The 11,992-nt window shown below is 45.7% G+C and overlaps 1 protein-coding gene across 1 annotated transcript in view; it reads right to left on the reverse strand.

Annotated features, from left to right (window-relative positions):
• Positions 1 to 11,456, reverse strand: part of POU2AF1 (POU class 2 homeobox associating factor 1) — a 32,465-nt gene extending 21,009 nt beyond the window's left edge. The window contains exon 1 of the mRNA XM_080983699.1: positions 11,426 to 11,456. Within this exon, the coding sequence (XP_080839825.1) occupies positions 11,426 to 11,441 (16 nt within the window). The 5' untranslated portion in view covers positions 11,442 to 11,456. The remainder of the gene's footprint in view (positions 1 to 11,425) is intronic.
• Positions 11,457 to 11,992: the final 536 nt, after the last annotated feature.

The raw sequence follows: 11,992 nt of genomic DNA on the forward strand, positions 1-11,992 counted from the left end.
CAGGTGAAGCATCCTTTTGCGGTCAGGCTCATTTACATGCAGGGGGGGGGGTCCCAATACATCTGGCTGCAAGAAGTCAAGGACAAAAATGGTGTCTTCCTCCCGTTGTATATTCAGAAGCAAATTGGACCAGCAGCTGAATCTTAACATCAGCAGGGGCAGTGGGACAATGTGTCTCCTTCAGACTTCCTTTGTTGCTGCATTTCTAGCCACAGGCTGGCACTTTAAAACTCCTTGTCCTCTTTGTGTGTGTGTGTGTGTGCGTTTGCCCTGGTACTTTCCCCATAAAAACTCACTCTTTGCCACTGAATCAGACCAAACTCAAATTGCTGTTTGTTCCGATTCAGAATGGGTTTTCATGGGGGAAATGCCAGAAGAAGAAGAGTTTGGATTTGATATCCCGCTTTATCACTACCCTAGGGAGTCTCAAAGCGGCTAACATTCTCCTTTCCCTTCCTCCCCCACAACAAACACTCTGTGAGGTGAGTGGGGCTGAGAGACTTCAGAGAAGTGTGACTAGCCCAAGGTCACCCAGCAGCTGCATGTGGAGGAGCGGGGAAGCGAACCCGGTTCACCAGATTACGAGTCCATTGCTCCTAACCACTACACCACACTGGCCAGGAGGAAGAAAATTGCTTTAAAGTGCAGACTTGTGCCTAGGAAGCATGGAGCAAAAACTAAGTGTGGATGAGCCCAATGTCTTCCTGCTGAGAGCAGCAGGCTCATTGAGGGGTATGCAGAGCATGTGCAGGCCATGTAATAATAATAATAATAATAATAATAATAATAATAATAATTTATTATTTATACGCTACCCATCTGGCTGGTTTCCCCCAGCCACTCCGGGCGGCTTCCAATATAATAATAATAATTTATTATTGGCCCATATGGCTCTGTCCTCCTCCAGCATCTCAGTATCATTCCCCATTTCCCAGAACCAGCTGCTCGAGGAAGCTTTCTCAGTCTGGCTAATGGTAGGACCGGCCCTATTTATATGCACTTAGGGTGGGGAGAATGAGCCTGATTGAGTCTGGGCTTCATGTTGATCTGGGGAAAGAGGATAAGGACAGGGACTTGGCACCAGGAACAGAAAGTAAAAGAGGTAAGCAGACTGGGATCTGGAGGACCACAGGATGGAAAGAAATTGGGAGCCAGAAGAAACCGGGTCTGGGAATCAAGACGTCCAGCTAAACCATACATGCTGGAAGCAATGAGGGCAAAAAAGGGGAATATCTGGTAGACATGAATTCAAGGAGGAAACCATAAAGCTAGAGTTTGAGGAAGAAGCTGTTGAGCTGCTCTATCTGCCTTCCTCTTGGAGAGACTAACTGGAAGCCGGAGATGATCAGACAAGATCACAGCTGGGACTATTTTGGGTAGGTAATCTCAGAGCAGGTGGCTGAGTTGAGGAGGCGCAGGAGGACATCTGAAGTTAGAACAACCTCTGCTTTGAAATGCTATTTTAGATGGTTTTGAGTGTGGGAGGGAAACGGTAATATATTTCATATTAGCAAGGGGGAAAAATAACTAATTGCCAGTCTGCATGACAGGTTATTTACCCATTGAGCCTAGTACTCTGACTGGTAGCAGCTTTCCGGGCTCTCAGGCAGGGGCTCTTTCCAATACCCTGTTAAGTTCATCTTCTCTCAGCTTTCCAGTTTTCCAGTCTTCAGTCACACCCATAGCACACTTTTAAAGTGCTCCCTTGAATCCTGGGAACTAGAGTTTACCCCATCACAGGGCTATAATTGCCAGCACTTTTAACAAACTACAGTTTCCAGGATTATTATTTTTTTGGGGGGGGGAGCAATGTGCTTTAAATGTACTTACGGTGTGGATGAAGCCTGCATTGGGTTTGTGGTCTACCATATTTTTCGCTCTATAAGATGCACCAGACCATAAGACGCACCTAGTTTTTGGAGGAGAAAAACAAGAAAAAACAATATTCTGAATCTCAGAAGCCAGAACAGCAAGAGGGATCACTGCACAGCAATCCCTCTTGCTGTTCTGGCTTCTGGGATAGCTGCACAGCCTGTATTCGCTCCATAAGACGCACACACATTTCCCCTTACTTTTTGGGAGGGAAAAAGTGAGTCTTATAGAGCAAAAATACGGTATTTATTTTTTAAATTTGTAAGCATTTTAGTGCAAATCTCTCCTAATACACACATCTTCATATGTAACATTACCTACTAGAAACATGTTTGCTAGCTGTTTCCCTAATATGCGTTCTGCGTATTATATTTTCACTAATTAAATGCATTAATAAGCACACATTACTCTGGTATATGCATTTTTGTACACATTATTTGGCTGCAGAACTGCGGTGCAAATTTTGGAGAAGCGTGAATTTCAAAGAATGACTGCTTTCCTTCACGTATTCTTCCAGAAAGTGTGTGTTAAGCATGCGTGCATTAAATGTGGACCAAACCTAATTGATCCCCATGTCTACCTGCTGCCCCCAACTCTTTTAACTTGAGATGCCAGGGGTGTAATGCAGGGCCTTTGACACCTAAAGTGTGTCACTGAAAGATAGCCCATTCGCATCAAGGAGGGCCCTGCCAAGCAAAATTGCCTGGGATCAAACCAGGGGGCCTTCAGATTTCTAGTCTAATGCTCTCCCAGCTGAGCTACTTTGGCTCCTGTGTTCACAAGGATGTTGCCACATCAATGCCCTCTCCACACCTTCCTGTGCCATCAGGGTAAGACTTGGGGGCAGACATTCAGGGTCCTACTCAGCATAATGAGCAGAGATGAGGGGCCCAAATGCAGTATGGTGGGCTCTGTCACCTGTTGAACTAGGTGAATTAATATTACACATTACCATTGAGAGAGAGAGAGAGAGATACGCCACACAAAAACTCTTCAGCCTAGGACTCTGCAGTCCCAGAGGATGTCTTTGACTCTAGTAAGTGCCGTATTTTTCCGTCTATAAGACGCTCCCATGTATAAGACGCCCCCTATTTTGGGGGACTCAGATTCAAGAAAATGAGGGGGGGATGTATCAGTGTATAAGACACCCTCTAATTTTTGACATTATTTTTTAGGAAAAAAACCTAGTCTTATACATGGAAAAATACGGAACAGTGGTACCTCAGGTTAAGAACTTAATTTGTTCTGGAGGTCTGTTCTTAACCTGAAACTGTTCTTAACCTGAAGTACCACTTTATCTAATGGGGCCTCCTGCTGCCGCCGCGCCACCGGAGCACGATTTCTGTTCTCATCCTGAAGCAAAGTTCTTAACCCGAGGTAATATTTCTGGGTTAGCGGAGTCTGTAACCTGAAGCGTCTGTAACCTGAAGCGTCTGTAACCCGAGGTACCACTGTATATGCTTGCTACGACTCCATGCTCTGTGATTCTCCTGAGTTGGTGGGAAAGTGGGGACACAAGAAGAGCCAGATGCATCCTGGGACTTGAAGTCAACAGCCCTCTTCCATTGCTTGCCTCCCCCCCCAGCAACCAGTAGTAAGTGGCGCCGGCTGCCCCTGAACATGGAGGTTCTACTTTGCCATCACCGTGAATTTGACAGTTTGCATGGACAATAATATGGAAGCCACACAGCCGTGCCCCCCCCGCCACTGCCCTCAAATAGCTATGCTGCCATGTTTGTCCCTGCAGCCCTCAGAATCTCAAAAGGAGCGCCAAAAAACGGCACTACCTTGGAAGGGGTCCTGAAGAGGGATCTCTCTGTGACCTCAAGAGTACCTTTTTCTTCCTTGGCTGCTGCGCAGCTGTGTAAGAGGTAGCTGGCCTGTGGGAATGCCTTCTGCTTCCTACTGCGGTTGTCGACTCAGTGCTGGGTCAACACGCAGAAGACAACCCTTGTTTTCCTGACTGTCAATTGCTCCCATCGCCCTGTCAGTGAGCTCGTGGCCTCAATTTGACGCTGTGTGTGTCACCACGATCCCCCAACAGTGTCAATTATCCAGCAACGCTCACCCACCCACCCTTGGTGCATGTTGAGGCCTGTTTGTTGGAGAGACTCCTCCAGGCTCCCTTCTGAAACTGACATGGGTCTAGCTTTTTCCCAGGGTGGCATTTGATTTTCTGGAGCAAAGCTGTCACTTAAAGCTGGCAAGGAATGGATCCAACCCCCCCGCGCCCTCCCCATCTCTGGTCACATCTGGGTCAGGATGTTTCAATAAACATTTAACCCTGCGCAAAGATATTAAGCAAACACCAGGCTGGGAGTGTTTACTCAGTGATCAAAAGCCCTTGAGCAAAAGTAGAGCTGGTTATAGCACAGGAGAATTCTGAGTGTATGGCTGACAGAGCACGTGGAAAAGTGTTTTGCACGGGCCTTATTGGCGCATGTGGCAGAAGAGAAAAACCCCACCAAGACAAAGCAGTAGTGGCCTATGTCCAGTGCTTAGCTCTGAGTGCTAGAATGGTTAGGTTGCAACAACCAGAAAGGTTGCAGACTCCTGGATACTGAGGGGTCCAGCCATGATGGTGCTTGCACAGAGGGAATGATAGATCTGTCAGTGGTAGGGATGGGTGAATCTTGTCAATTTTTGTTTCTTCCAGTCTTCAATTCTTCACATTTCCACATCAGTTGTGATTCATTTCTGTGCAATTTTTTCATAATAGACACTTTCTTTTCTGTGCAATTATGCCTGATATGCATATTTTTTGCAAAACAGCTTCCTCTAACATACTGCATTTATGGATGCTATTTTCATCTATGCACTTTTTAAGGCATGCAGTTCCTTAGCTTGTGCGTTTTTGTACACATCGCTTGGTTAGAGGACTGCACTGCAAAATCTGGTGTGCAAATGCCGAAAGGCGGCTGCATTTTGGTTCTCGCACTGTTTCAGAAAGTGCAAATTAAATATTAACTGAATCGGATTTGTCTGCCAGAAGAGCCCAGATTCAATCCCTGGCATCTCCAGTCTTAAGGACCAGGTAACAGATAATGGGAAAGCCCTCTGCTGTAGATCCTAGAGAGCCATTGTCTGGCTGAGTATGCAAAGATACTTGCCTTTGTAGAAGGCTAATAACTCAATGGCAGAAGTCCCCGCTTCAGTCCCTGACATCTCCAAGTAGGGCTGGGAGAGATTCCCTGTCCGAAACCTTAGAGAGCTGCTGCCAGTCAGTGTAAGCAACACTGAGCTAGATGGACAGGTGAACTGCCTCAATAGATTGCAACTTCTGGTTTTGTGACAAGATTGGCCTAAATGGGAAAGGTATCTCTTAAAGCAGGGTCTTTGCTTATATGTATATCCTAGACATGTTAAGACAGCATCACAGTTCCTGGACTTGAGGTTCCTGGCCAGGGAAATGATGAAGAGGCAGGTTTGGGAGGCAACAAGGGGTTGGGCGGCAGCCAAGAAGTATAGCTGTGTCCCTCTCCAACAAAGATATGCCGCTCTGAGGGAATGCGAGTCACTGATGCCATATAGTGGGCCGTGACCTGGGATTGGCTCTCCAGGATCACATGACATACTCCCAGGACCAAGAGGTCTCTGGTCCATGATATGATCTTATCCTGGTTTAAGCTACAGTTTTAAAAATAAGGAGAAGGAAGTTGGGATCCAGAGGATGCCAATCTCCGCTCCAGGCATTACATGGTTTGGTCACTCTGCCATGATGGCTGGGATGGCCTGGGATTCGGACTCAGAGGCTGAACCTGAGGAATCCCAGCCTGCACAGGATTCCCCGCCTCCAGAACCAGCTGAGCCGGGGCTGGGGCTTGAGCCTGAAGGGTCCTCACCTGTGCTGGATCCTCAGGTGCAGGCACCAGCTGAGTCTGCTCTGGCTCCTGAGGTGATGGAGGACCCACTGCCTGCAGGTGCTCCACTCTCAGCCCCGTCAGGGGAAGCTGAGGTTGCCTCTGGGTCCAGTAACCCTCCAGCCTCTCCTGAGCTGCAGAGGCTCAGGGCAGAGAGGTGGAGGGAACTAAGTTCCCACAGGAGGAGTGCTCGCCTCCAGGCCAGGAGAGGCGAGTCACCTGTGGACCGGGGCCACCCTATGCCTCAGGACAGATAAAAGCCAGCCAGCCCCAGTCCCAGGTTGCGGGAGCAACATTGTTGGTTGCCTGTTCCTTCCTGCACCCTGCCTTGCTCTTCTGCCAGAGTTCCTGACCTCACCCGACTCCCTGCCTTGGACCCTGCTTCAGCTTTGACGGACAGCCTCCATACCTCCTTGGACTGGACTCGGACCTCCAGCACAATGGCAAATACACATGAAGTGAGAAAATGTCACGTTTCATGCTGAGCTCTCTCTGCTACCAATCATAAGAGTGTATGAAGAGCCTACCAGATCAGGCCAATAGCCCATCTAGCCCAGCACCCTGTTCTCACAATGGCCAACCTGTGGGAAAATCGCAAGCAGGACCTGAGCACAAGAGAACTCTCTCTATAATAACAACAATAACAATTTATTATTTGTACCCTGCCCATCTGGCTGGGTTTCCCCAGCCACTCTGGGCGGCTTCCAGCAAAATATTAAAATGAAACAATTCATCAAATATTAAAAGCTTCCCTAAACAGGGCTGCCTTCAGATGTCTTCTAAAAGTCAGATAGTTGTTTATTTCTTTGACATCTGATGGGAGGCCTTCCACAGGGCAGGCGCCACTCCCGAGAAGGCCCTCTGCCTGGTTCCCTGTAACTTAGCTTCTCGCAGTGAGGCAACCGCCAGAGCTTGGACCTCAGTGTCCGGGCTGAATGATGGGGGTGGAGACGGTCCTTCTAGCAGCTGGTATTCAGAAGCATTACTGGATCTGACCGTGAAGGCAGAGCATAGCCACCCCCTGTGCTACAATTAGATATGGGGCAGAAATTTGGTTCAGTTCACCATTTAAAGGCAAACACACCAAATCTATGCTTTCTGAAGTGGTACGTGAATCGAAACACAGCTGTCTTTCGAAATTCAACCTTCTCTGAATTTTGCAGTGCAGTTCTCCAGCCAAGCAACACGTTCAAAAATGCATGTACTAGGGTAAAGTCTGCATATGTTAGTGAAAAGAACATGCAAAGATTCCTTATATTGGGGAAAATTGATTTGCAAAACTGTGCATGGTAGGCAATATTGCATATAAACTGGGAGAAGCCGAAATTGACAGATTTGCCCATCCTTAGCTGCATTTTACATTTCAAGGTGGGGAAATCTATTAAGAACACTGCTGATGTTGATGGCAGTCAAGCAGCTGGTTTATGAAGCCTCAATGAAGTTTGTTTCCCCCACCAACTTTTCCCAAGGTGGCTTCGCCTGAACGGAGGCGCACATGATGGAACACATCACACATGATGGTTTCATCTTTCAGTCTCACTTCTCAAGAACTCTCAGAGCTGGTTTCTTAACCCTCACCTGCTGCAGAATCAGTGAAGGATAAACATTTGACTTCCACCTTTTCATTTCAACTGGCTGTGCTTGGGATGTCCAAGTATTTGGTGTCCTGAATTTCCAAGGGGACTCATTTGCACAGTGGCAGTTTAAGAACTGGGCTAAATGGATCCGTGGTCCTGCATCCTTTCCCCAGCAGTCACCAACAAGATGCTTCTGGGAAAGCCCCAAACCAGGGTGTGAAGGACAGACCCCCCCCCACTGTTTGTCCCCAGCACCTGGTACTCACAGTGTTAAGTTGTGGGTGAACATATCAGACAACCCAGTGATTCTTCAAATAGCTCTTGTTTATTCACAGGCCAGAACAGAACTGAACTGAAGGGTTCAGCCACCCTGCTTATATAGAGCTCCACTACAATGCAACAGTAACCACTTTCTGTAACTGTCCAATCACTGAACGTCACTTTCAATCCCTTATTTGCATATGTGGACCTGAGTGAAAACTATCTACAGTATCCCCCCTGCTGGCCCAGGGTGAGAACTTCAGTACATAACACAGAGGGACACTGCCTTTGAACCTGGGGTTCTATTTTGTGTCCTTTGATAGGACCATTTACTCCATGAATTTGTTTAATTCTTTTTAAAATCTCCCTAAGCCAGTGGCCATCTTGTGGCAGCATATTCCATAAATTAACTGTTAGTGGTCTGTTGGGCATTTCCACAAATGCCCAAAATAAGAAAGCACTTCAAAGTGTGTGTTGGTTCACAGCCAGAATGTGGCTGGTTAAAGGTTCATTTTTAAAAAAAGCATTTGCAGTAACGGAGAACCAAGTGGAGTAGCAGCCTCCAGTTCCAATTGGGATGGAGGAGAAATTCAGATAGCCTAATTCATACTTTTCAAAACAATGCACGGACCAAAACACCACTATCCTTTGAAATTCACACTTCTCCGAATTTTGCAGCGAAGTTCTCCAGAATGTATTTGTATAAGATAGGGCTGCCATACACCTGGAATTTCCAGGACATAGCCAGGATTCGGCTGTTGGAAACTGTGTCCGGGCAGAAATCACTGAAATATCTGGGAAAATTCAGACAAATGGCAACCCATGTCAGAAGTGTAGATTTTGGCGAATTTCCTTAAAAATAGCTCAAAAACTTCTTCTTCATCATCATTATTATTATTATTGAGATTTTGCCATAAAAAGCTAAACAACTTTTGCATCTGGATTTTCACTTTTAGAAATATGGCATCCCTGATATAAGACGTGCCTATAAAGGCATATATTAGTGAAAAATAACAAAAGTAACATTTATTAAAGGAGAATTGCATACAAACATGAGTTTAATAGGCAAAATGTGCACTTAAATGGCACTTAAAGTTCATGAGAACTTTAAAAATAAATAAACATAATAAACGAACAGAAATGAGGAGAACTGTGCTTAAGATTTGGGAAAGTAAGAAACAGAGAGAACCAAAGCTGAAAGCTTCATCTGTCCCTGTTGATGGATGTGCATACTGTACTTTTACCTGCTTTTTCTGATTTGTCAGCCACTTTGAATTTATGCTATATAGAAAAGAAGGAGTGAAAGAAATAAAGGTGGTTGGGTACCCTGTAGTTGCTCTGTGTTAACAGGCATTCTGCACATGCTCAAATGCAATAGCCCAACAGCAGCTGCCAGTGGCCTGATCGATGCCATTCCCCTTAACTCTTTGCTGATTATTTGACATTTTTTGAAGGCAGATGCAAAAGATAAGATTCACTTTCTAAAATGGAAATTGTTTGGTTGGCAACCACTGTTGTCATTAAAAAAAAAAAAAGCATTGCTGCAATTGTGAATCATTCAGTGACATTTGATTCATGGTGACTAATCTGACAAAAGCATTGGAAATATTCTCTCTGCATTATACATGCTGGAAATTTGCTTGCTCCACAGAAAGTAAATCGACTTGCCAAAAAAGGTGAGTAAAAAAGGGACATGACAGAGGTAAATGATATTATGCATTGTCTAGAGAAAGCGGACAGTCTTTATCCCTCTCTCAAAGAAGCTGAATGTTGGAAGGTTCAGGACAGACCAAAGCAGGTGTTATCTCACATGGTGCATAGTTAACCCATGACATTTGCTCCCACTGCCTGCAGTTACAGCCACCAACTTGGATGGCTTTAAAAGAAGGTTGCATAAACTCCTGGTGAAGAAGGCTACTCCTGGCTACTAGCCTCCTGTCTATACTCTACTTGCTCTGTCAGAGGCAACATGTCTCTGAATAGCAGTTGGTGGGATTCACAGTTGGGGAGTGTTGCTGTTGCACTCAGGTCTTGCTTTTGTTGTTGTTGTTTACATTGAAGAAAATTAGGGTGCACATTAGATTTGATGGCACATTAGATTTGCATAAATACGGCAGGTCTTGCAAGCCTGAAGCCTGTCAACCCCTGCAGTAAAGGACGGCACTGTTATTCTCTAAAAACCAAGATACGTGGAATCCCAGGAAATGTCATAACATCGTGTTATCTGCCTGCAGCCGAGCAAGCTTTCCATTAGGAGCATACAGAGGGTTCCCATTTCTCATATGAGGAACTGAGGCTAAGAATAAATACAGTGGTACCTCGGGTTAAGTACTTAATTCGTTCCGGAGGTCCGTTCTTAACCTGAAACTGTTCTTAACCTGAAGCACCACTTTAGCTAATGGGGCCTTCCGCTGCTGCCGCGCCGCCGGAGCACAATTTCTGTTCTCATCCTGAAGCAAAGTTCTTAACCCGAGGTACTATTTCTGGGTTAGCGGAGTCTGTAACCTGAAGCGTCTGTAACCTGAGGTACCACTGTAACTTACCTAAGGCTTCCAAGGATAGTGGTGAAGTTAAAGCACCGTTTTACAGAGATGGAGGATGAAAGAATATTACGAATGTAATGATCTAAGAAGAGCCCTGTTGGATCAGACCAAAGTCCCCTCTAGTTCAGCATGTTGTTCTCAGAGTAGTCAGTTATGAAGCCCTAATGGTGCTGGAGGAGACTGTTGAGAGTCCCATGGACTGCAAGAAGATCAAACCTATCCATTCTTAAGGAAATCAGCCCTGAGTGCTCACTGGAAGGACAGATCCTGAAGCTGAGACTCCAATACTTTGGCCACCTCATGAGAAGAGAAGACTCCCTGGAAAAGACCCTGATGTTGGGAAAGATGGAGGGCACAAGGAGAAGGGGACAACAGAGGACGAGATGGTTGGACAGTGTTCTCGAAGCTACTAACATGAGGTTGACCAAACTGTGGGAGGCAGTGGAAGACAGGAGTGCCTGGTGTGCTCTGGTCCATGGGGGTCACGAAGAGTCGGACATGACTAAACGGCTAAACAACAACAAAAACAACTTAGCAGGACTGGCTTCTAAGTAAACCTATGCAGGATTGTGCTTTAAATCGCACTGTGAATTTGTATGTGTGCCAGAAAACAAGTGATGGTTCAGATAATTTGCCTTTCCAGTACACAAAAGCCAAACGTCTTCTATGAAGGCATTGTCACAGATCTGTCAGCCTCAGATCTGTGGATTCTTAGCAGGCGCACTTGAAGCAAAGCTGAACGGTACCAAGGTGAGAGTTAAAAGAGTAAGAAGAGTTAATTCTATTCTGTTGGTTGCCGGCCAGGATTCAATGACAAAACGTTGCAAGGTAGTTCTAGAGAGCAGTGTTCATCTGAGCATATGCAAAGTGCTCACCATTTATCACCCGGTAAGCACTGCTTGTTCCAAATATGCCAGAGGGCAAGAGGAAAAGACTTCAGCCTGGCACCTTCTTCTTTTTATGCTGTGAATGATTTAATCTGGAAGAGCTCCAGGGCCATCTCTGCTTAAGTCACAAACTCTCAGCCTCAGTCCCCCCCCCCCCAGCTGCAATATGTGAATAAGAATAAAGACCTACCTCAGAACGGTTCCAATACAATAATAACTGAGAAGCACTTTGGAAAATCCAAAAGGATAATTAAAATTAGCAGTTCTTCCTCTATAGTTTTGCTACAGTACTGTTCAACAGTGCAATCCTAACAATGTCTACTCAGCAATGCGTCCTATTGAATTCAGTAGGGCTTACTCCCAGAGCCTATCTTTGCATTCTAGTTATTATTATTATTTTAAAAAAAGAAGAGTCCAGAACTCACATTTTTGCCAGTGCATATTCTGGGGCAGGAGGGGGTCCTTTCCACCCCTCTTGGGCTTATTAGCTGCTCTTTGCACCTTGATGTGATAACAGGCCGTCAAGATGTTCCTTTCAGCTTTTTTTTTAAAGACCAGGTTCCCGCTGAACGGCGTGACGATGTCACATCCTCTAACCACAAGCACTTAAAAAAAAAAATCCCTCCCTTTTGCACAGTGCTGTTCTTCACCACAACATACAGTTCCTCCAAAGTTACTGTAATGTGAAAGATGTTGGGCACAAACGGCACAAATTTCTTATCTGAGCGTTAAAAACAACAACAATCACCCCACAAAGAACATCACGTATTTTCAGCCTAATAAAGTAAGCTGTTATTTATGGGAGGAAGTCACTGTTGTAGGATTCTTAAGGCCAGTAGACCTTTTATTAGGGGAACTTCAGACCCAGGAACTAAATGTGGCCCTCTGGACCTCTCTGCCTGGCCCTCGGAATGCTCCCTGGCCACACCCACTTTCCCTAGGCAAGGTCCTGCTGTGCAGTCTGAGTGCTTTTTGCCTGACTGGAGAGTATC

The sequence above is a fragment of the Podarcis pityusensis genome (genome assembly GCF_964106645.2).
Source record: "Podarcis pityusensis genome assembly, chromosome: 15".
In the NCBI taxonomy this organism is placed as follows: Eukaryota; Metazoa; Chordata; class Lepidosauria; order Squamata; family Lacertidae; genus Podarcis; species Podarcis pityusensis.